This window comes from Hemibagrus wyckioides, linkage group LG07 (assembly GCF_019097595.1).
Source record: "Hemibagrus wyckioides isolate EC202008001 linkage group LG07, SWU_Hwy_1.0, whole genome shotgun sequence".
In the NCBI taxonomy this organism is placed as follows: domain Eukaryota; kingdom Metazoa; phylum Chordata; class Actinopteri; order Siluriformes; family Bagridae; genus Hemibagrus; species Hemibagrus wyckioides.
The window spans coordinates 16,377,400-16,399,951 of NC_080716.1; the positions used below are offsets into that span (position 1 = coordinate 16,377,400).

The 22,552-nt window shown below is 36.7% G+C and overlaps 3 protein-coding genes across 8 annotated transcripts; all 3 read left to right on the forward strand.

Moving 5' to 3' along the window:
* Window positions 1-64: 64 nt before the first annotated feature.
* LOC131355955 (transmembrane protein 272-like) lies at window positions 65-8,725 on the forward strand. The gene is made up of 5 exons (XM_058394595.1): window positions 65-1,316; window positions 4,694-4,771; window positions 4,996-5,046; window positions 5,857-6,051; window positions 7,180-8,725. The coding sequence occupies exons 1-5, from the start codon at window positions 1,313-1,315 to the stop codon at window positions 7,392-7,394; spliced, it is 543 nt and encodes a 180-aa protein (XP_058250578.1). The 5' UTR covers window positions 65-1,312; the 3' UTR covers window positions 7,395-8,725.
* A 959-nt stretch (window positions 8,726-9,684) lies between these two features.
* Window positions 9,685-17,575, forward strand: LOC131356235 (uncharacterized). The gene is made up of 9 exons (XM_058395162.1): window positions 9,685-9,809; window positions 11,822-11,892; window positions 13,069-13,119; window positions 13,271-13,462; window positions 13,947-14,155; window positions 15,669-15,807; window positions 15,905-15,955; window positions 16,104-16,295; window positions 17,385-17,575. Exons 2-9 carry the CDS (start codon window positions 11,844-11,846, stop codon window positions 17,573-17,575), a joined length of 1,074 nt encoding a protein of 357 aa, XP_058251145.1. The 5' UTR covers window positions 9,685-9,809; window positions 11,822-11,843.
* A 187-nt stretch (window positions 17,576-17,762) lies between these two features.
* zgc:103586 lies at window positions 17,763-20,742 on the forward strand. 6 transcript variants are annotated; one of them, XM_058395697.1, is made up of 5 exons: window positions 17,763-17,903; window positions 19,362-19,472; window positions 19,724-19,790; window positions 19,886-19,943; window positions 20,048-20,741. In XM_058395697.1, exons 1-5 carry the CDS (start codon window positions 17,897-17,899, stop codon window positions 20,165-20,167), a joined length of 363 nt encoding a protein of 120 aa, XP_058251680.1. In that variant the 5' UTR covers window positions 17,763-17,896; the 3' UTR covers window positions 20,168-20,741. The 6 variants fall into 6 exon arrangements, with proteins under 6 accessions (XP_058251680.1, XP_058251677.1, XP_058251682.1 ...); XM_058395694.1 differs by having other exon boundaries at window positions 19,679-19,790; window positions 20,048-20,738; XM_058395699.1 differs by having other exon boundaries at window positions 17,766-17,903; window positions 19,368-19,472; window positions 20,048-20,742.
* Window positions 20,743-22,552: the final 1,810 nt, after the last annotated feature.

Here is a 22,552-nt window from a genome sequence, read left to right on the forward strand (position 1 = left end):
TTATCACTTTTCATTTCATCATTCACTGCTATAAATCTTATCACTTTTTATTTCATCATTCACTGCTATAAATCTTATCACTTTTTATTTCATCATTCACATCATTAATTCTATCCAATCTTCATTAAGTCTACCACTAACATATAGACATACATATACTGTGATCTAGTTTAGCCTCAACATATTTCTTGCCAGCCATTTCAGTATGGCCATCTATTTGCTCATGACATTTGGGATTATTTGATTGTAAGGAGAAAATATTTTAACCTGCTCATTATTTATTAATGTGGGACAGCACCATGACTACTTTAGATGGCACAGAAACCAAACTGTCAAACATAAATACTGATAATTGCAGATAAGGAGGTGAACACTAATGTAGCATGGATCTAATACAGTGCGTCATAAGGAGCATGCAGATTTCTATCTGTGCTGTGAGAAAAAACCCCGACAAATCAAACAAAGCAACATGAAAACCAGTTCATCTTGTTGTGCAGCTTGGCTTGAGGCACTGCAGAGCACTGAGAGCAGCTGATCCAGTACATAAAAGTTCAGTTCAAACATATCTTGGTCCAATGTGACACCAGCAGAATTAGGTGAGACTGGGAAATGTGTTTGGCAGTTATCATCATTTGTCCCATAGAGGTCAGAGATCCAGTGATTCTTCTTTCCTCTGATTGTTACTTAGAACTGTAGGGGTAGGTTGTAACAGTGGAACACCTTGTATTTGACATTCAAATCATGAAGACTGTGATATTATAATAGAGGTTGAAATGACTGCTATTCGAAGTAGACAACATTTTCACAAAAACTATTAGTTACATGTGCTGAGACAAACTGTGTTACTACCATCTCCAGTCTACCCAATACTTTACTACACCACAGACAGGGAAGTTTTTTCCTAACGTTTCTAATGTAACTCAGATAATGAGTTCTCTATGGGCAATGTGCAATTAATCATTACAAAAGACAAAATACGAAAGTAAAAGTAAGATACTTTTTATTGCCATAGTATGCAATACAATAAAAATTTAGTCTAGCACATTTAGTGTTACTTTAAAATATTTACTTTTATTGCCAAATATCACTAAAAGTCCAAAATCTAAAACATTACACAGTAAATTACACAGTAGTCCAAACCAGCAGAGGGGTGTGGTTTGGTAGGAGACAGAATAACTGCGATAGGTGTAAGTGTTTGCTTACCTCATACGCTTGCACCTTAGTCTTTCATTTTTATTAAGTTTCTGATACAGATTGTCTCAACTACTGAAAAGGACTGCAGCACTGAGAACAGGCAGAACCTGAAAAGCTAATGGGTAAATTTTTGCTTGATTTCTGTTTGTTTTCTGAATGACGGCACCATAATGAGGCAATAGAGTGTATAAAGGTGATCACTGATTGATATTCACTGATGATGAGCGTGTTCTATAAATACAAGCATTTTGTTTTTTAAGGACTGTACGTGTTTTATGCTGTTTTCCACAGGAGCTTATTCTACGAATTGTTCATTCTAATTTTGCATACGAACCTGGGCTCGATCTTTTGCATTTCACAACTGTTGGAAATGAAAGAGAGAGCAAGATAGTGATTCACTCAAATGGTTGCTGCTGCCACTGCAATGTGCGTTAGGTGTGTTGGAATGTGTTCCAATTACACAGCACTTGCCCTGCTTGGTTTGATAATTATTGCATACATGTAATACCTCAAGCCTATTAAAGATACTGTTTATCCAGTTTGAAGATATTGAGGATTTATATGCTTTTATTCACTATCATGTCATTTCAAGTGGGTTTGTATTGTCATTCCTCTATACAGCTTTTATACACCGATCAGGAATAACATTATGAGCACAGACAGTGTATAAGACTGTTCATCTCCTCATCATGGCACCTGTTAGTGGGTGGGATATATTAGGCAGCAAGTGAATATTTTGTCCTCAATGTTGATGTGTTAGAAGCAGGAAAAATGGGCAAGTGTAAGGATTTGAGCGAGTTTGACAAGGGCCAAATTGTGATGGCTAGACGACTGGATCAGAACATCTCCAGAACTGCAGCTCTTGTGGGGTGTTCTCGGTCTGCAGTGGTCAGTATCTATCAAAAGTGGTCCAAGGAAGGAATGGTGGTGAACCGGCGACAGGGTCATGGGTGGCTCATTGATGCACATGGGGAGTGAAGGCTGGCCCGTGTGATCCGATCCAACAGACGAGCTACTGTTGCTCAGATTGCTGAAGAAGTTAATGCTGAAAGGTGTCAGAATACACAGTGCATGACGGGTCAGGACAGGTGGTCATAATGTTATGCCTGGTCTGTGTACATTGGAATAAATTTCACTGTAAAAGGACCACATAATACAGTGACACAGTGTACTTCACTTAGTGATTTTGGGGGCTCAGCACACCAACTGTGCACAGTTTTACATTTATAACCCTTATTTAGTGGTATGTGTTTATGAGCTACACTTACCGGAGCTGGGAGAGAGGCAGAGCTCATACCTGTGAGGGGGGAGGTGAGGGGCAGCTGCAGCTGCTGCTGGATACAGCGGTTCTGTGTGAAAAAAGAGGACATTTTAGTTTGGTTACATTCTTTTGCGTCTCTCTGCTCATTGTTAATTTATGTTCTTTGCAACATCGACTTAATTCTGCTAATTACATCCTACTTCTAACTCTGTTCCTTACTGGTGAGGTCCGCTTGTTTCATAAACAAGTACAAATACACAACAGTGTAAGAGTATGGCAAAAAAAATAAAAAGAAATAAATACACTAAAAAACAGGATAGTGCATGTCAAATAGACAAGACAGCAGAACAGTGTTGAGTGGAAAAACTAGACAACAGACAACAATTGTTTGTAAACTATTGACTGTGGTTAAAGTGAAAGTCATAATAATAATAATTCTAATAATAATAATAATTGTGTCCAATATAGCAGCAATATTATGTCCAGATGTATAGTGATTGATGCACAATGGTAGCTGTTGGGAGGCAGCAGGGAGATGGTTATATTCAGTCGAACCTCAATACAACATGATACTCATTACAAAGATAATATATGCACCATATGCCCAAATGTTCATGGACACCTGACCATCACACCCATATGTGGGCCTTCCCAGAATTGTTACTACAAAGTTAGAAGTGTATAATTGTATAGAATATCTTTGTATGCTGTAACATTAAGATTTCCCTTCACTGGAAAGGGGACCAAATCTGTGCATGTGTCATGTTATGGTTTGTCAAGGTTTGCATACAAGAACTTGAGTAGCCTGCTCAGAGCCCTGACCTCCACTTAACTCCACTGCACAACTTTTGGACGAAGGTTGTTTGCAACACTGACCACAATCCAAAAATGATCTCATCTGATTTCAGTATTGTAGATAATGACCACACTGGGCAGTTTGAGATCAATAAAGAGCGTCCAAGATTCAAGATTCAAGGTTCAAGAAGCTTTTATTGTCATTTCAACCACATATAGCTGGCGCAGTACATAGTGAAATGAAACAACGTTTCTCCAGGACCTGGTGCTACATAAACATACAACAACAAGTTCAATACAAAACAACAAACAACACCACAGAGCTAGGACAGAAGTTTGTCTTAGCCACGTAAAGTGCACAGTGTGCAGCTAGGTGCAAACAGAGCATAGACAAGACAGTGCAAAAAAAGACAATAAATACAATAAAGACAACACAAAAGAACACAGGACACTTAGCGCTGAAAAGAAATAAAAGAACGTGTACTGGAATGTAAGTGAAATAAAATAGATAAAGTGAAATGATGTAAAAAAAAGTATTGTGCAAAAATATTGTGCAAAAATACACAGCAGCGGTTGAGGTAGTGCAATAAATAGAATAAACATAAATATAACTATAGCAGCGGATGACAGGTAGAGGTAGTGCAGTAAGTAATGAACAGTATAAATTATGTGTGTGTGTGTTTGTGTCCACACAGTCAAGAGAGAGTGTGTGTATCTGTGTGTGAGAGACAGAGAGTTAGTATACAGTTCAGTCCTGAGTGAGAGTGTGTGTGTGTGTGTGAGAGAGTGTAGAACAGTTCAGTCCTGAGTGAGAGTGTGTGTGAGAGTGTAGAACAGTTCAGTCCCGGGTGTTGAGGAGCCTAATGGCTTGAGGAAAGAAACTGTTACACAGTCTGGTTGTGAGGGCCCGAATGCTCCGGTACCTCTTTCCAGATGGCAGGAGGGTGAAGAGTGTGTGTGAGGGGTGTGTGGGGTCAGCCACAATGCTGTTGGCTTTGCGGATGCAGCGTGCGGTGTAAATGTCCGTGATAGAGGGGAGAGAGACTCCAATGATCTTCTCAGCTGTCCTCACTATCCGCTGAAGGGTCCAGATGTCTGAGCGTTTTGAGGTGGCTTAATGGCTAATTAAATCTGTTGTCCTGTGTGTAATTGTAGGTATAGGGGTTTATTAGAAAGCATTGTAATCACCCGGTGTTCCTGAGATCTGATTTTTTTTTATTTATCAGCATTTAACCTGGTGTATAATCATTTGCAGGTGCAAAACATCACATAGCTATAAAAAAGAAATGCTGAAAATATTAAGTGACTTTAAACAGAAATTCTACTCAACAGTATTTTTATTACCAGGACATATATTTATTTAAATAGTATATAATTGAACACCCAGTGTGCTGAGTTACAGGATTTACATGAGGATTTGTTTGGGTGTTTACATATACACAGGTGAAAGAATACAAAACATCATGGCATCAGTAAGTTCGGGGAAATTCATGAATATGACTATGAACATTACCTGTTTAGGTGAGTAGATAAATGTATGTTTTTCACTGTTAAAATGAATATCTTACAAATTCAGATTCGGTTTTAGTAAATAGAGCTATTTTATTTCTCTGTACAAACAGCAAAGAAGTAAATTATGTCTATAGATGTTGACCCGTTGTATATATTTTGCACTAAAAGCACAATATTGTAACATAACAATAATTTAGTATTAAATCATTAAAAATTATTTTTTAAAACAACAGTGATCTCAAAATTACTGCTGGTGGCTTTCCCCATTGCTCAGATCTCCATAGGTAAGTATCTGCCCTCATGACATCCTTTACACTGATGAAAAGTTTATTTCATGAGAGCTCTGTGAAAAGCCTATGCACTATATTCTTACATTATTGCCTTTCAAAAACCCAGGTTTTAGTTGAGAAAACAGAACAGTTAAAGATTGTACATCTATGTGGAAAAGGTCAGAAGACCTCAAACAGGCACACATGATCTGAAGATACATATAGATATTCATGCTATAGCACTTATATGTTCATTTTGTTTTGAGGCCATTTTAATACAATTAGGTGACTCCAAAAACAATTTCAAGTTTCTCTGTAAATAAAATTAAATATAAAGCTAATTAAATATAAATGTTAAAAGTAACTCTTTCATATAAATCTAAATATAAACGTTAAAAATATAAATGCTAAATATTATAAAGCTAAATGCACCGGCAGAATTTTTTTTCACACCCTCAACCTTGTTCCAAAACCAGTGTAAATGGTGTAAATCCCAAAAGGTGCCATGTTTTCCAGAGAAGCAGTTTGAGAGAGCTGGACATTTAGCATATGATTGTAACATTTAACTTCTACATTTTATATTTGCATTTAATATTTTAGATTTAGTATGTACGATCAACATTCAGATTTATATTTGTTATTAGTTATTTGGCATGATTCACCTCATGAGAAAGGAGTATTGAACGTTTTACATTTGGTGCCCCATATACTTTCAATTAGAGATGAAAAATTCTCACTGACAGTCATGTAGAAACCAAAAATGCACCAAAATATACCAAACTGTTGTGGCATTCTTAAAATTTGTGTTGAATCCCATTCCCTCAGGTGCAAAGTATCTAAAGGAGTGTCCCCAGCAGAACTACATCCCTGTGTATTTACTGGTGTGTGGAGTGTTCAGCATGGCCCTCTTTCTGCTTACCTGCCTACCCTGTGGTCAGAGTGATAATCCAGCACTGAAGTGTCTCTATACCATCTGGAACAGCCTTGTGACTGGATTCACATTTTGCTGGTTTATTGCTGGTGAGAAAAGATGTTCTAAGGAAACCAGAAAAATATGAAGAGGCGACTGAGTATTGAATATTACATCGTAAGGGTTAGCCACAAATCCTGCTTTTAATATACTGTAATAATATAGTGTTGCTGTGCCAAAGTGTGAGCTAGGTGAAATCATACTGACTGCAGTGGTCATTTAATAAATGGGCAATTTAATCAGCTTGTTCAGTTATTTTTCTCTTCTGACAATGTTCCAGTGGAATTCATTATATATAAAAACAACATTTTAAAAGGATTTCAAACCATGTTGTTGGTGCCATAAAGATACATTATATTGCCAAAGGTTTTGGGATATCCCTCCAGATCATTGAATTCAGGTGTTGTTTTTCAGGTGTTGGGCTTGGCCTCTTAGTTCCATTGAAAGGAACTCTTAATGCTTCAGCATACCAAGACATTTTGGACAATTTCATGCTCCCTTTGTGGGAACAGTTTGGGGATGACCGCTTCCTGTTCCAACACGACAGAAAGCAATGTCCATAAAGACATGGATGAGTGAGTTTGGTGTGGAGGAACTTGACTGGCCTGCACAGAGTCCTGACCTCAACCCGTTAGAACACCTTTCGGATGAATTAGAGCGGAGACTGAGAGCCAGGTCTTCTTGTCCAACATCAGTGCCTGACCTCACATATGTCAAAAATTCCCATAAACACACGCCTCAACCTTGTGAAAAGCATTCCCAGAAGAGTTGAAGCTTTGTAGCTGCAAAGGGTGGGACAACTCCATATTAAATTCATGTGCATATAAAGGCAGCTGCCCCAAAACTTTTGGCAATGTAGTTTATAAAAGCTACTGGTAAGAATGGAAGTGCTGTATTTTCTGTTGCAAGTTTCAGAAAAGTTTTTTTTTTTACCTTTATCCTCAGCACTTCCCATAACAAAATCACACCCATGCTGTGCAATAAGATACATGAAGATAATAGCTCACTAAAACACATTAATAAAGGTCATGTATAGTTGATTTCCAATGATGTAGCCTTGTCATAAAAAAAAAACTGTAATTAGATTCTCATGAGAAAACTGTACAGCTTTGGAGATGTTTGACATTCCATGTCATTGCCATTGAAACTGACATCAGACTTTGTTCGCTGTTTTACAGGCAGTGTGTGGATCTACTCCATCTACCCCCCCAACTACAACTCGACTGTGGTTGGTGAGCCCTACTGCAATAAGACGCTCTACCTGTTTGCCTTTTGGACCACCACGTTAGGTTACATCCTTTTAGCAATAGTGTTTGTTGGCTCTTGCTGTTTTCTCATATGCTATTGTGCATGCAATTCAAAATTCCAGTCTGAAGAAGAACCCCAAGCCTGACTATAATGTTACAGAGAAAACACTGCCCACTGTGTAAAAACACTAAGTTTTCTAAATTCAAAGATGATATATGGCTCATAAACACTGCATAACAAATTCAAGAATGCTCGTCCTGATGATGGCCATACTTTTTTACATGCTATGAATGTGCATGTAAATATGCCAAATAGATTAGCAAGATATTTGTCTAATGTTTGTTTGGGAATCTGTGAAGGAGTGTGAGTATCATAAGTGTACACATAGCTACTATTAATTTCTCTATGCAACTTTAGTGCAAGGATCTGAATAACTGCATTGCACACAATCTTACATGCACTATGCTTTCAGGTGCAGACTTTACAAAGCTCTAAAACATCAATATCGATTTCATGAGGAATTCATGAAAGTAACTTTAATCACTTAAAAGACTTGCCCACTATACTATGTCTCAGCTTGCCCACTATACAGCTCTTTCTTTTGCTTTGCTCAAATACTATTAACTGAATATGTTTTATATACTCTGTGGTATCTCTGTTGTATCTATCCTTTTGTTCTTTTACTCTTTTTTCTTATTCTCTTATGATTAAAGGATTGTTTTTCTCTGCTAACAAACGTTTTTTTAATGGTCTTATAGCAGGACACAATGGTTTATTACTAATTTGTGGAATTGTTATAAATAATTATGAAATATAATAATAATAATAATGATCTAAATTATATTAAATGATAACTATTACAATCATTCATTATTGTTGGCTTACTTCAGTCAGACCAATCTAGGCACTTTCCTCATTTTGGGAATAATTTGCTGTCTTTTACTGTGGTAAATATTTTCTCACCAAATAATCTTTATATTAGCTCCTTAAGCTTACATTTTTCTCTTTGTTGCCAGTGACTGATTTTCTCTGCCTAGACCACTGACAGTATACAGTATACAGGTAGACATCTTTAAAGGGTGGAGAAATGAAGCCAAAATGTCTCTGAGGCCCTCTAGTGGCTGGTTGCAGTACAATTTTAAGCATGTTTATTCTCACTTTAGTGAATTAAAAATAAGCCAAACAATTTACGTTGCAGCTGCACAAATAAATGTTGTTAATAGTATTTCCTCGTTTATTTGATTTCTTCCCCAATACTCTTTATTTTGCCCATTTCTTCTAAGATTTTTTTTGTCATACCAATTACCTGTATAACTTGTAATATATAGTTTTTAGGGGACCAAGCAGAAAAGGTCATATAGTACCAATAGACCTGTTTGTGACAATGTCCAACATGCTATATAAATATTAAATTTAATTTGTGCATATTGTGTTTTCCATTTTTTGTCCATTCGCCTCCAAATTTGGCGTGTAGTAGCCTACCATGAGACCAGACCACCTCCACCCCTTCCTCTTTCTTTTCTCTGAATATTTTTGAATAAATACTATCATTCATAGTTTAACATGTGTGAAAGAATAAGCCAGTCAGTCATATTTTTAAGTTTTTTTTTATTTATTTTTTATTTATTTCAGAGTTGCTCCTCTTACAGCTCCTTTTTGTGGAAAATGTAGTCCCAACACTATGGCTTAGTGGTTAGCCCATTTGTCTTGTAACTACAGGGTTAACTCCAGGGTTGGAGGTTTGATTCCTTTTTGTGGAGTTTGCGTGTTCTTCCTATGCTTCTGGGGTTTCCTACCCCAGTCCAAAGACATGTGGTGTAGGTTGATTGGCAAAGTGTGTGTGTGTGTGTGTGTAATTTTACCCTGCAATGTGTTGGCACTCCACATAGGGTGTCCCCTGCCTTGTGCCCTGAGTCCCCAGGACAGACTCTAGGCTCCTCTCTGCTCAACCCACCCACTTTTTGCCCATTTTGTTTTTGGTGCAGCTACACTGATTTCTCTTTCACATTTATGATGTTTAAACAGTAGCAGGAAGGAATTTACTGTGTTCTCTTTCAACTCCACCATTTTGGGAATTCACAGCACCTCACCCTGTCTGTTAATAAACAAGTTTGCAAACACTGTTTCACTGTTCAGGTCAGCTGCTCTAAACTGAGTTCAGTTTTGCACTTTTCGCTATGTTTGATGTCCACATGACAAAAGAACATTTAGAAAAATTTTACAGACAAGCCAGCTATTGCATACCATTGTGGGCCTGGCAAAAACAACAACAACAACAACAACAACAATATTAATCCACAGGCATTGAAACATTATTTTGCTGAATTTCTCTGTCATTGGTACTTGCCATTTCACAGGAAGTCAGCTAAATGTTTCATTACAGCCATTCAATAACCGGTTGATTAGGTTGCTAAATCAAACAGGTCCACCTTAGACTCCACCCAGTGCAAAACAAACATAACCCAGACCCAGTGCACTAGACACTGAGCAACAGGACTGGAATAAACAGACAAGACAGGAAAGACACAAACAATATAACCACTGAAAGACATATGTAATGGTAAGTTAATACATATATATTAAATTATTGAATTGCTGAAGAAATATCTGTATTATTATTTGCAAAAATAATTTTGAAAACAGTTCTGATTTTTCATAATGATTCAAAGTGATGCTTTGAGAGAATATGACCTATGAGAAAGTGCATGTTGTAGAGCCAACCCAAGGCAAGATCCTTTAATGTTAATTTACTTAATGTTAATATGCTGGTTCTATTCTGTAGATAATCTGTTACTGCAGTTTAGTAGTTTCACATCAACCTGTCATTTAAAAGCAAAACTGTTTTTGTTCACAAAGGGTGAAGGAGATGAAATTCTGCCTCAATCACTGCAACAGTCCCAACAACATACCACTCACACCTACATTTTCACACTCCCTTCAATCTTAACTCTTTTACTATGTGGATAAAGCAGTTCTTCTTCCTCCTTCTGAGCCGCTTAAAAAAGCACTGCCAGTCATCTATTGTTGACGTTACAATGTGCAGGTTTGTTTTCTGTTTGAAGAAATTCAGAAAAAAAAATTCTCTAAAACATTATTCATTAATTCACACCCATTGAGTTTTCAGAATCGAACTGATAGCTTGACTCCAGTTTTTGAAGGCAGGCATCATACTCTGGCTGAGATATGTCATTAGCCAGCTAATGTTGGCCCTCTAGCTTCTGATCATACACAAGTAACAACTCTGCCAGTAGTTATATGCAAGCTCTTGTTAAAGCTGCTGGATGTAAAATCTTGCCCTCTCTTGTAGAGAAAAGCTCCTTGTTAGCTACTTGTGGAGGAGCTTTTCATAAGAAGGCAGATTTATATTGTGGCTGTGAATGTCAAGTCAATACATGAGAATTAGAGCAATTGTCAGTGTTTACTGACCCCTTTATTAATTGCAAACACCTGATCTAATAACCACACACATGACACAATAAGTCATTCTCAGTGCATTGTTGCCCGTATACCAAGCTTTTATTCATTGTTCATGCTGTTCTGGTTTGTGACTGTTCCTGGTTTTCATGAGCTTGAAATTGTCCTGTTCATGTTGTTTGATGATCCACTGCCTGTTTCTGACCTTTGCATTTCTTTAACATTTTGGATTGTTTGCTGAACTTCTTTTTGCTTATCTGCAGAATCAAGTTTTTTAATCTGTTAACACTTCTGTAATATTGAGGAGACAAATATATATGATAAATGCAGAAGAATACTTTTATTTTCTGTAGGTTACACTTCTGAAATACACACATCAATGCATTAATGGGGTCCTTACTAATTGGGCATCATTTAGTGCACAGAGTGTGCTTAGCCCTGATTCTCACTTAATGTGTATTACATTCAGCAGTCAGATTAATCCACACAGCATCTGCACTGGTATGACAGGCCTGATAGAGTATTGTCACAAGCCCACTGTGTATTAGCAGTTAGACCTGTCGAGGTCCACAGTTTTTTTTGTGGTATTGGCTGAGTTGCTCAGATCTTTCTGTGGAATCAAGGCCAAAAAGACACTGGTTATTTAAATAGACGCTTTAAGACAATTATCCAGTCAAAATCTTCTAAATGTCATTGCATCTCAATTTCTGGAATCTTCCAGACTATATAAAGAGAAGGTCAGCTTGGTATATGTAAACAGACCTATTAAAGCTAAAAAGCTAAAAGAAAACTTGTCTGTGGTTGTTTAAAATGACCTCTGATGTGAACAAAGCAGATGCGCAAACTGACCTGAGAAAAAATGCATGGCAATGTGTACATTTTTCTGAATAATTAATGTCAAAAAACAGAATATTAAGTGAAGGGAACTGCACCACTACACTTATTGTAAAGGACAGGTTTAATGACTTTATCTATAAATATTAGTCATCAACGCTAACAAATGTCTATTTTCAAAGGTCAGTGAAATTGTAATTTTTAGGAACTGAGATTTATCATTTCATTTTGAAATTCTCATGCTGGTTAAGACTAAACTAATCAATTGGCCTCTTGGCTAATGAATCTAGTGTAACTGAACTTCGTTTTTCTGTTTTTGTGTAGAAAAATCAGACTTCTGATCAACATGGTGTTTGTCACTGATACATTATTTGTCTGTAGCTCCATCTTCACAGGTAAATGCTGAATCATTTAACAATTTAGACCTATGCCTTTAACTTAAAAAAAGTTGATAAGTTAGTTTTGAACTGAATTTTTTAGCAAAAATTGAGCAAAGAAAAAGCTGGCATTTTTGTGTTGAAACCCTTAGTTTCATTTGACATCAAAATTAGCCTGGTCACTAGCAAAATAGCAAAAGAATAGTATATGTAGTATTCCAACAAAAGAAAACAGATTTCGAAGAAAGTTATCTAAACTGTGATTAGAGATAGTATCAATAATAGTAACAAATCTACATTATTTACATTATTATTTACATCATTAGTTACATTATTTATTTCACACACACAACATTTTACACACAGCTGCTTTATTCTATTATATTTAGTGTTAAAATATAATTTCATACAGTATGGCAGATCTAAAAGTGATTTCTATTAATACAAGAAATTAATATCCTTCTTTGTAGTGAATTTTGCCACAAACTTGTACATATTTATGAACCCATGAACCCATGTCTGGTTTCTGTTCCACATGAAATAAGGTCAATTCCATTAAGTGAGGTAAAACAAACTCACTTCAGAACACTTTATCGCACTGTGGTTAAAATTCTCAAGGTTGTAATGAAGAAGCAGCATTTTATATTAATAATCTTCCTGTTTCTCTGCTCCCTCCTGGGAGCCTGGTGTTGTGATGATGATGTCCTGATGAGAACATGTGAAACAACTGGCCAGAATAAAAACAGCACCACGTTTTAATAGTATTAAAATACTATAGGCTTTATAATATAAAATCCTCAACTGAATATTTAAAACGGTTTATTAATGTTTAAAATTATTTTTTACTAAAGGGATTTAAAAAATGTATGCTGCAGCAAATATAAATAAATAAATAAATAAATAAATAAATAAACACAGTATATATACACAATACTGTATATATATATATATATATATATATATATATATATATATATATATATATATAATTGGTAAGGTGACAATAAACTACTTTAACTGTGAAGATGTATTTGCCTGTGACTAATATCAACTCTACCTCTCTGTGTTACCTCATACATGAGTTGTAGTAAAGTCATTATAAAAGTGTATTTGTACCAAGAATAAATGCATGACTCCATAAATCAGAAGACATTTTTTTTAACTAATCACTTTCTGTTATACTGTATCTTCCAGGAAGACTAAGAATTCTTCTAGGTCTTTTACCCACTGTCATCATTGGTCTAGGTGAGGGGAGTTTAACCTGAGCTCATGTTATATATTTCCATTAACATTACAATACATTTGGATAGAACCCAATTCACTTTCATACAGTTGTTATTAGATGGCCTTATTTTGATTGGATGTTGATGGATCTTGTCATATTTTTCTCTTAAAGGGGCCAAACACATTCATGATTGTCCAAAGCAGCCCATGGTTCCTATCTACCTGCTAGTAGGTGGAATTGCCTGTCTGATTATCCAGATCCTCCCCTGTCTTTTTTGCTGCCAATCCAATGGCCAACCTGGTCTACTGTGCAAGATTCTTACAAATCTGCTCCTACTTTTTTGTCTGATCTGGCTTGTGACAGGTAAGATTGAAATAAGCCAGGAGCTACAGAGAGGGAATAATCAAAAAGTGAGGATTGAAGAAATTAGGGCAGCTGGACAAGCAAAATGAGAGAAAAAGAGCAAAGGATTTTGGGCACACATATGGTTCTAAAAGAGACAGGCTGACGAGAAACCTGATAAATGTGCAGTGTAAGCATTGAAGTGTTAGTGTAGCAGAAAGTGAAGACACCACAAAAATTCATTGAAAAAATTAGGCAAAGTTCCACATTTTGATAATTCTAGTGAGCGATTCTGGCTTTTCAAAAATGTGGACATTAATAAGGCAAACTTTTCACTGTATAAAAAAAATTAAGCTATTTTACTAAAGATATATAAATATCTAGATAAAGTGAATATGGATAAGAATGTCAATATTTCATATTTGCTCTCACAGAATTCAATATTTTTACAGTATATAAACCCTATGATATGTTTATAATTTAATTTATGCCCTGTCTATTCCAGGTACTGTTTTTGTATACATGGCCTATGAACCGAAATATGAATTCCGCCTGTCCGCTGATTACTGCGAGAGGACTGTCTACAAGTTTGCTTTCTGGATTACAACTGCTATATACGTTTTCATTCTGCTACTACTGCTCGGATACTGCTGCAGCTGGAGCCAAAAATTATATTACAGGAGAGCTCAAAAGAAGTGTCACATCATGACAATATCCTGAAAAGCTTCTGAACGAAGTGAAAGTCATTTGGATTATACACCACCAGGACTTTTACTTTTTAATATTGCGATCACACATTTAGTCAATATTATATGCAAATGTTTAAACGGCCATATGGATGTATTTTAAAAAATAACCAAAACAATAAAACATTACAGAGAGAGCAGGTCAGAGAGAGATAATACAGAATATTATTACTACAGTACATTTATGGCATTTGGCAGACACCTTTATCCAGAGTGATGTACAAAAGTGCTTAGAAGACTCTATCAATGAATACATCAACAATAAAATAAAACAAACAGCGAAATAAATGAGAAATAAAAATAAAACTATTGAAACTAGGCATATGACCATCAACATCTGGTATAGTACTAGAATTATCATCTGGTATAGTACTAGAACTATCATCTGGTATAGTACTAGAACTATCATCTGGTATAGTACTAGCATTTATCATGTGGTATAGTACTAGCATTTATCATCTGGTGCACTGTAGTTCTAGTATTTATCATCTGGTATAATTCAGCATTTATCTTATGGTATACTGTAGTTCTAGCATTTATCATCTGGTATAGTTCAGCATTTATCATCTGGTACAGTTCTAGCATTTGCAGGTTGTGTGATATAATTGATTACATTTACTTTTTTTCCTGTCCTCTTGTTCAACACTGTTGTACTTGATTTTGTACGTTTGTGCTGAGTATTCAAAATTGCTTATAGCATTTGTGCCTAATCCAAAATGATGTAAGGTTCACTTGCTCCTATCTAATGTGATTTCCTAAGGTCCTGTTTCTTAAAGAAACATTAGGTGATATGTTCTTGGTATTTTATGATATTTTATCTATATACAATAATCTTCTGCAGTCACAACAACAAAAAAGTCATATTAAGGTCATTTTACAGAAATCAAAATATGAGACAATGGTCAAAAGTCTAACAAAGTATGGTTCCTCTTTTTGTTAACTGTTTTGACTTTGCATCATAACTGAACATATTCTATTGCTGTGGTGCAGAATATAAAAACATATTAAAGTTTATATTTAAAAAAAAGCAGCATACATTTGTTTTATCTGCTATTTCTCCATATAGGTTTTTTTTAACTATCTGATTAAAATTTGACTTTTTAAACAGCTATATTTCTTTAAACAGCATCTGTTAAAAAAACACACATATCAATGATCCACTCTGGCATCACCTAATAGCAGCAGCAGTGAGAAGGAAAAAAATGCTGGCACTGATAATATGTGTTTTGTGAGTAACTAAAAATGAATAAAATGATTTTAAAAAGCCACATCATTTGCAAAGAACGAACTGTTAAAATAGATCATAGGGATAATGTGCATATAATAAAGTAATCTGTTGGCTCAAGAAAATGGTTTAAAATATTCTGGCATGCTGTCAAGACAGGTTGCTCAACTACTAAACACAGGAAGGAAGATGAGTCAAAGTGTTTATGCAAGAGTTACAAGAGCTGACAAAAAAGAGTAGCTTCCAGGTTTTCTAAAGTAAACCTACACATGTTCTTGGCTGCCATACTACCTTCTTTAAGAAACATTTTATTATATTTCAGTCATTAACTATCAGTCAAAATTCAGTGAAGATGGAAACAGAAGAAAGAAGTGCTGTTCAAAAATCATTCATTGGTAAGAGTTACTCTAACTGAATACAGTTGGGCGATTGAGAGCAGTTAGGCTGTGTGTACTGTTTACAACTATTTCTGTTGGCTGTTTTACTTTTTAGTGATGCTGAATCTGAGTGCTTGGATGGTTCTGATAACAGCTGTGGGGTTAGGTAAACTATAGTTAAAATGATTTTATCCTCAAATCTACCACTTCTTGAATATTTTATGCCATAGGTTCATACTGATTCGAACAGTAAAGTTTTTGAGTCTTATATTACCTGTGTCATGAAAGTATGCCTTGTCACATGATTTCTTTAGGAGCCATGCATTACAATGAATGCCCCATTCAGCCCCACATTCCTATATATCTGATTATTATTGGTGTGTGTGGACTCATTTTACTGATGTTGGCCTACTGGATGAACACATTGCGTGAAGGATTCTGGCTTCAGATCTGCCTTCTATGCATTCTTGGCATCGTTGTTTTCAGCGTTGTCTGGTTTCTTACAGGTAAGAAAGAGAAATGAAAGATGGGGTTAAAGAAAATGTAGTGGAAAATGAAGAAAACACAGTTACTGAAACTTGGCACACTCATTTTGATAACTGATCATTCACAGGTGCAAACCCTGTGCATTATTTGAAGAAAGAACATTAACATTTTATAAAGCTTGTAAAGTAATTGCTTAATATTGAATGCAAATGATTTACATACACTGTATTGCCAAAAGTTTTGGGACATCCCTCCAAATCATTGAATTCAGGTGTTGTTTTTCAGGGTTGGGCTTGGCCCCTTAGTTCCAGTTAAAGGAACTCTTAATGCTTCAACATACCAAGACATTCTGGACAATTTCATGCTCCCAACTTTGTGGAAACGGTTTGGGGATGACCCCTTCCTGTTTCAACATGACTGTACACCAGTGCACAAAGCACTGACATCAAAATGAGTGTATTGAGCGAGTTTGGTGTGGAGGAACTTGACTGTCCTGACCATAACCTGATAGAACACCTTTGGGATGAATTAGAGTGGAGACTGTGAGCCAGGCCTTCTTGTCCAACATCAGTGCCTGAACTCACAAATGCGCTTCTAGAGGAATGGTCAAGAATTCCCATAAACACACTCCTAAACCTTGTGGAAAGAAGACTTGAAGCTGTTATAGGTGCAAAGTGCGGGCCAACTCCATATTAAATTCATGTATCCCAGACATCCCAGTTTTGGCCTGGCTCACCATCTCCGCTCTAATTCATCCCAAAGGTGTTCCATCAGGTGTAGGACAGTCAAGCTTCTCCATGTTCGCTCATCCATGTCTTTATGGACCTTGCTTTGTGCACTGGTGTACAGTCATGTTGGAACAGGAAGGGGTCATCCCCAAACTCTTCCCATAAAGTTGGGAGCATGAAATTATCCAACTTGTCTTGGTATGCTGAAGCATTAAGAGTTCCTTTCACTGGAACTAAGGGGCTGAGCCCAACCCCTGAAAAACAACACCTGAATACAATGATTTGGAGGGGTGTCCCAAAACGTTTGGCAATATAGTGTATGTTTCCATAATCTGTGGGTTATTATAGTGGTTTTCAACCTGCCTATGTTTTGCTTTTCAGGAACAGTCTGGGTTTACTCCATATATCCTCCAAACTACAATTCCTCAGCCGTGGGACACTACTGTCAGAGGACTCTTTACCTTTTTGCCTTTTGGTTCAATATCCTGTGCTTTTTGTCTGTGCTTGTTACGATACCTTGTTGCATATGTTATTTCGTGTATGAGTGTGTTAGACGTGCATACTCTCCATAAAATATGACTTAAAATGGAGATAATATCCTGCTTGGGTTAGCATTTAAAATTCTTGTAGTATTTACTCAAACACATGGGCAAAAACGGATACGCTTTCATCCATTACCTCCATTGTGTTTTATTTTGAATTGTTTTCAAGTACCTGAACATTACACCGCTACTTACCGCTACACCGCCCATTGATCCAGTAGGCGCCTTTGGCAATGACGTAATCAGTGTTCGGTTAATGGCGAGTAGGAATAGAACATCCCCTTGTATGCGCGTAAACAGTTTTTTCTCTCTAAATTCTCATATATAACGCGTCCTGCTCTTTAAGAAGCGATGGCCGGTAAGTACAAGTTTAATGTTAACAAGAAGGGAAGGTTTACTTCCTGCACATTCCTCAGGCCTGTATATATCCGGTGTCTGAGATAACTTGATCAGCAATGTCCGCTGTCTCGGTCTTTGGTTTAAAAATGAACTTTATTAAAGGTAATATCTAATCTATTATAGGGTTATATATATTAGGTTTTCTATATGATGAGCTTTTAACATAAAATTCATACTGTACAAGAATAAAAGCTTACTTTGAGCTGTTCGGCTGTCAGGACTGTCAGTTACAGTGGACTGTGTCCTGAACACTCGGGTACAATGGGCTGTGTTCCAAACCCCTCAATTACAGGGGGACCTGCCTTTAACCCCTCAATTACAGGGGGACCTGCCTTTAACCCCTCAATTACAGGGAGCTGTGCCCTAAACCCCTCAATTACAGGGAGTTGTGCCTTAAACCCTCAGTTACGGGGGATGTGTCCTACATTTACTTTGCTGAACGCTACTTAAGAATCACTATTGTAATGTTGTTAGCACTACTGTAACTCACACTGATATTGTTTTAAGGAATACTGACTAGAGCTAAAGACTGTTGCATTTTGTGCATAAAATAGTCAAAAATCTAAACAGTTTCTGTTTCTCTTTGTGTAGGCTGCTGCTTAACATAGTTTTGGTGAATAAATGTGAATTGTATCTACAAACTAAATTTCCTTACTAGGGTACATGTACAGTTTTTTGTTCGGATGAGATGTTATGTAATGTAAACATGTACATGTAATGTAAAAAAAAAAAAGAAGTGAGTTTTGATTTGTCTTTAAAATAAAGCAGTGTCATATACACCCGCAGAGCACCTTATCTGTACACTAACTCACTCATGCAGTTATCTTATTAGCCAATCATATGTCAGCAGTGCAATACATAAAATCCTTCAGATTCAGGCCAGCAGCTTCAACCCCATCAGATTCTACTTCTGTCAGCCAAGAAAGCTGAGGCTGCAGCGGCCACAGAGACCTTGTGTCAACAGTCAAGCCTGATGGAAGTGGTGTAGAGAATGTCTTCACACTTTGAGCCTGTTAATACAAATCAATCCTCACTTGAATGCCACAGACTAATTGAGTATTATTGCTGAATCATGTGAATCCCTTCATGGCCACATGGTTTTCTAAGGACTACTTTCAGAATGATAATGCACCAAGGAACAAAGCAAAAGTCATCTCAAACTGGTTTCATGAACATATGTTCAGTGTTCTTCAGTGACCTTCCCAGTTACTAGATCTGAATTTAGTAGAACACCATTGGGATGTGGTAGAACAGGAGATTCACAGCATGAATGTCCTGCTGAAAATTCTGCAGGATGTGGAATCCATCATCATCATGTGGAATCCATGCCATGAAGAACTGAGGTTGTGTTCCTAATAAAGTTCTTAGTTTGTGCATTATTTAAGCATTTGTTGTTTAATGTTCACGTCTCATCAAGTTGCAGAACTGGTGGCAAAATGCTTGCAGGCACGAGACATGGCTTATTGTCCCTATAGCCAGTTCCCGGTGGGTGCTGCTATTTTGACATCTGGAGGTGCCATAATCACAGGTATGCATGTATGGGTGATGGTTCGGAACTTTCAGTTCTTAACTGCAATAATCACATTTTATACACGTGGGAAAACTGAAGTATGTAGTACTACTGACCTCTAGGACTGGAACTGTCTATGCTTTATATAGACCAAGTTCATATTAATGGTTTATCAGCTGTCTGGATCTATTCTGACATGCACTGTGTGTATGTGTTTGTATCAGGCTGCAATGTAGAGAATGCTTCTTACGGCCTTACGGTTTGTGCAGAGCGAACAGCCATACAGAGAGCTGTAGCTGAGGGACACAGAAGTTTCACAGCTATAGCAGTCACATGGTACATTTCATGCTTTTCAACCTGAACCATTGTCATACTTACTTATTAAATGTTTATGTTCACATTATTAAACATTTGCTTTTGCTTTCCCTCAGTGATATTAAAGATAGCTTTGTGGGACCCTGTGGAGCCTGTCGACAGGTGCTAATGGAGGTAAGGTCCACTTGTTCATGTATTCATGTGTAAAGTACTGCAGTAAACATTAGCTCAAATCTTACATATCATATATTGCATTTATTCATCTTTCTTCCTCTCAGTTTGGTTCAGAATGGGACATTTACCTGACTAAGCCTGATGGATCCTATAAGAAGACAAGTCTGAGAGAGTTGCTGCCCTCAGCATTCAGTCCAGCTCACCTGGCAAAAAACAGCAATTAAAACAATATATTTTAGACTGCTAAAAGTTGCAAGAGCAAGTGGTTTTCAACTCCTGTGCAGGTGGGAGCTGTTGATCAGATCTGAACCCCTTGGGGTGAAGAAAAGGTCAGGGACCATGTCAGGGACCACCATGACCACGTTTCTTCTATCATCTTCAGGAAATGCTGTATTCCAGTACAAGTCACTGTGGTTTAAATGACTAATTTATTTATATTGTGGGGAAAAAATTAAGCACATTAGGAAATACCGTGGGTAGATGCAAAAAACAATAAATGTGTGAAAATAACTGTGCTTGATCTTTTCTGGTCGAAGGACTGATCGTTTTTTGCAAGACTGGGAAAAAGAACGCTGCACAAACATTTACGCTACATCCTTAATCAAACCCTTTGTGATGTAAATCAAATACCTGCTTTTTTGTTTGCTTTTGATATTTCTTTTGAGAAGCAGAACTAAAAATGTTCATGTCCTCAGGTATTATCATTAAATTAGATCTATAATAATTACCATTTGGTAACAACAATGAACTGTTAAAATAACTAATAAATTATTAACACCTATGAAAGTTGTGCTGTACTGTGTAACCCCTATGTGCTGTACTGGTACTGAATCAGAAGATGAGCCACAAGAGGGCGCAACGAGAACAAAGTGGAGTAGAATTTAGGTATTGTTAGAATACCACTGAGCTTGAATCTTCATGTCTTAAATTTAAATGAGCTAGTATTCCCTACCAAATCAAACACATAAACAAATATTTAAAATACTATGTATGAGTTTTTGAGATGTATGAGATGTTTGAGTGTTCATCATCTTTCATAGAATTTTTTTTCCTTAATTTGTGAAACTGAAAAGTAAGTGCTCAGTGTAGAGGATGGAAAGTGTGGGATTGATGTGCCCCTGGTGCCCCTAAGGGCTGTTTGAAATTCTCCTCTGCGACACGGAGGAAACAACATTCAGTTCTGTCACCCAGGAAAAACACTCTGACATTGTTCTCTGTGAGAGACAGAGAGGGAGAAAAGAGGGGAGAGGGGTAAAAGTGTGAGAGAGAATGAACGAGAGAAAAAAAAAACACATAAAAGGAAAAGACTACAAGCTAGACATTGTTTCCATGAGGTATTACTGAGAGCAAGAAAATGACACTCATCTCATGACACAAAGCTAGTAATGAGCCGAAGCAGATAAGAGATATGGCACGAAGAGATAAAAAGGAAAAGACAAAAGGAGACAATAAAACGGCTGACAAAGCAATGTTCACATTGACGAAATAACATGGTTGAGCCTTTCAGAAAGGGGAGAGCAGCTGAAAGCAGGAGGTCAGTAAGAAGCAGTGAGAGTGCTTGCTTTCTGGCTTAAGCAAATACAGCATGCAGCAGGACCTACTCGTATCTTATGTACACACACTCACACAGTTTGTTAACACTGTTTTACTAGAAGGGGCTTTGTTGTTTACACACAATCTGTATTTAAATACAGCATATCAAGGATAAGTGCTCACGTGTCACACGCATTTTTATAAAATTTTCTTCTAGATCAAAATTCTGTAACATTAATAATTAATAGTTGCCATTATTTAAAAATAGAAGATTGGCACAAACAAGCCTGCTTCTAAATAATTTCCCAAATATTTGGTTCCAACACATACTTGAGGGATGTAGGTAATTCTCTGTTACTTGGTATTGTTCAGATATATGAAGGTTTATCAGTTTTAAAATGCCCTGTTTTATTTTTTTTTATCTGGACAAAATCCGAAACCGAAAGGTATTTAGCAAATATTTGGGTGCTTATTTTAACCTTTAACTTATATTGTTTGGAGTATAATAAAATAATGAAAACTATTTAGCTTGACTTCCATATGGACTCCCCAGCAATAAAGTAGTAAATTCCAGTGTATATAGAAATGCACAGCCATAAAAGACAAATAAAAGCTGTTAACTTCCTGTATATCCTGGAAGGAAAATATAGCCATACTGCAGCTTTGAGGTTTTTTTTTCTTTAACAATGACATAAAACATAAAAGGCAGAAAAACATCCCTCTTGAAGGACCAATCCAGTCCACTCTAGTTTTTATTATTTATTTTTTCATGCCTTTGAAGCTGGGCTTAGACAGCAGGATCAAGCAGGCTACAGCGGCTCCACTCTAACCCCGGTTGAATAGTTCTGTAAAGCCCTGTGTCCCCTGCTGTGCCATGAGAAAAAATAAACCAAGTCTCACAATCCTTCTCTTTCCATGGGGAAGCAGATCTGAGAATGGGTGCATACAGTCATGAAGAATGTTTTAAAGGAAAATGCTTTCGTCCTGTGACTGCCATATGATATAGATTCTAGGGCAAAGGTTGGTGCTGAGGGAGGATTATGCATGGTACAAGCACAAACACTAAAATGACCATA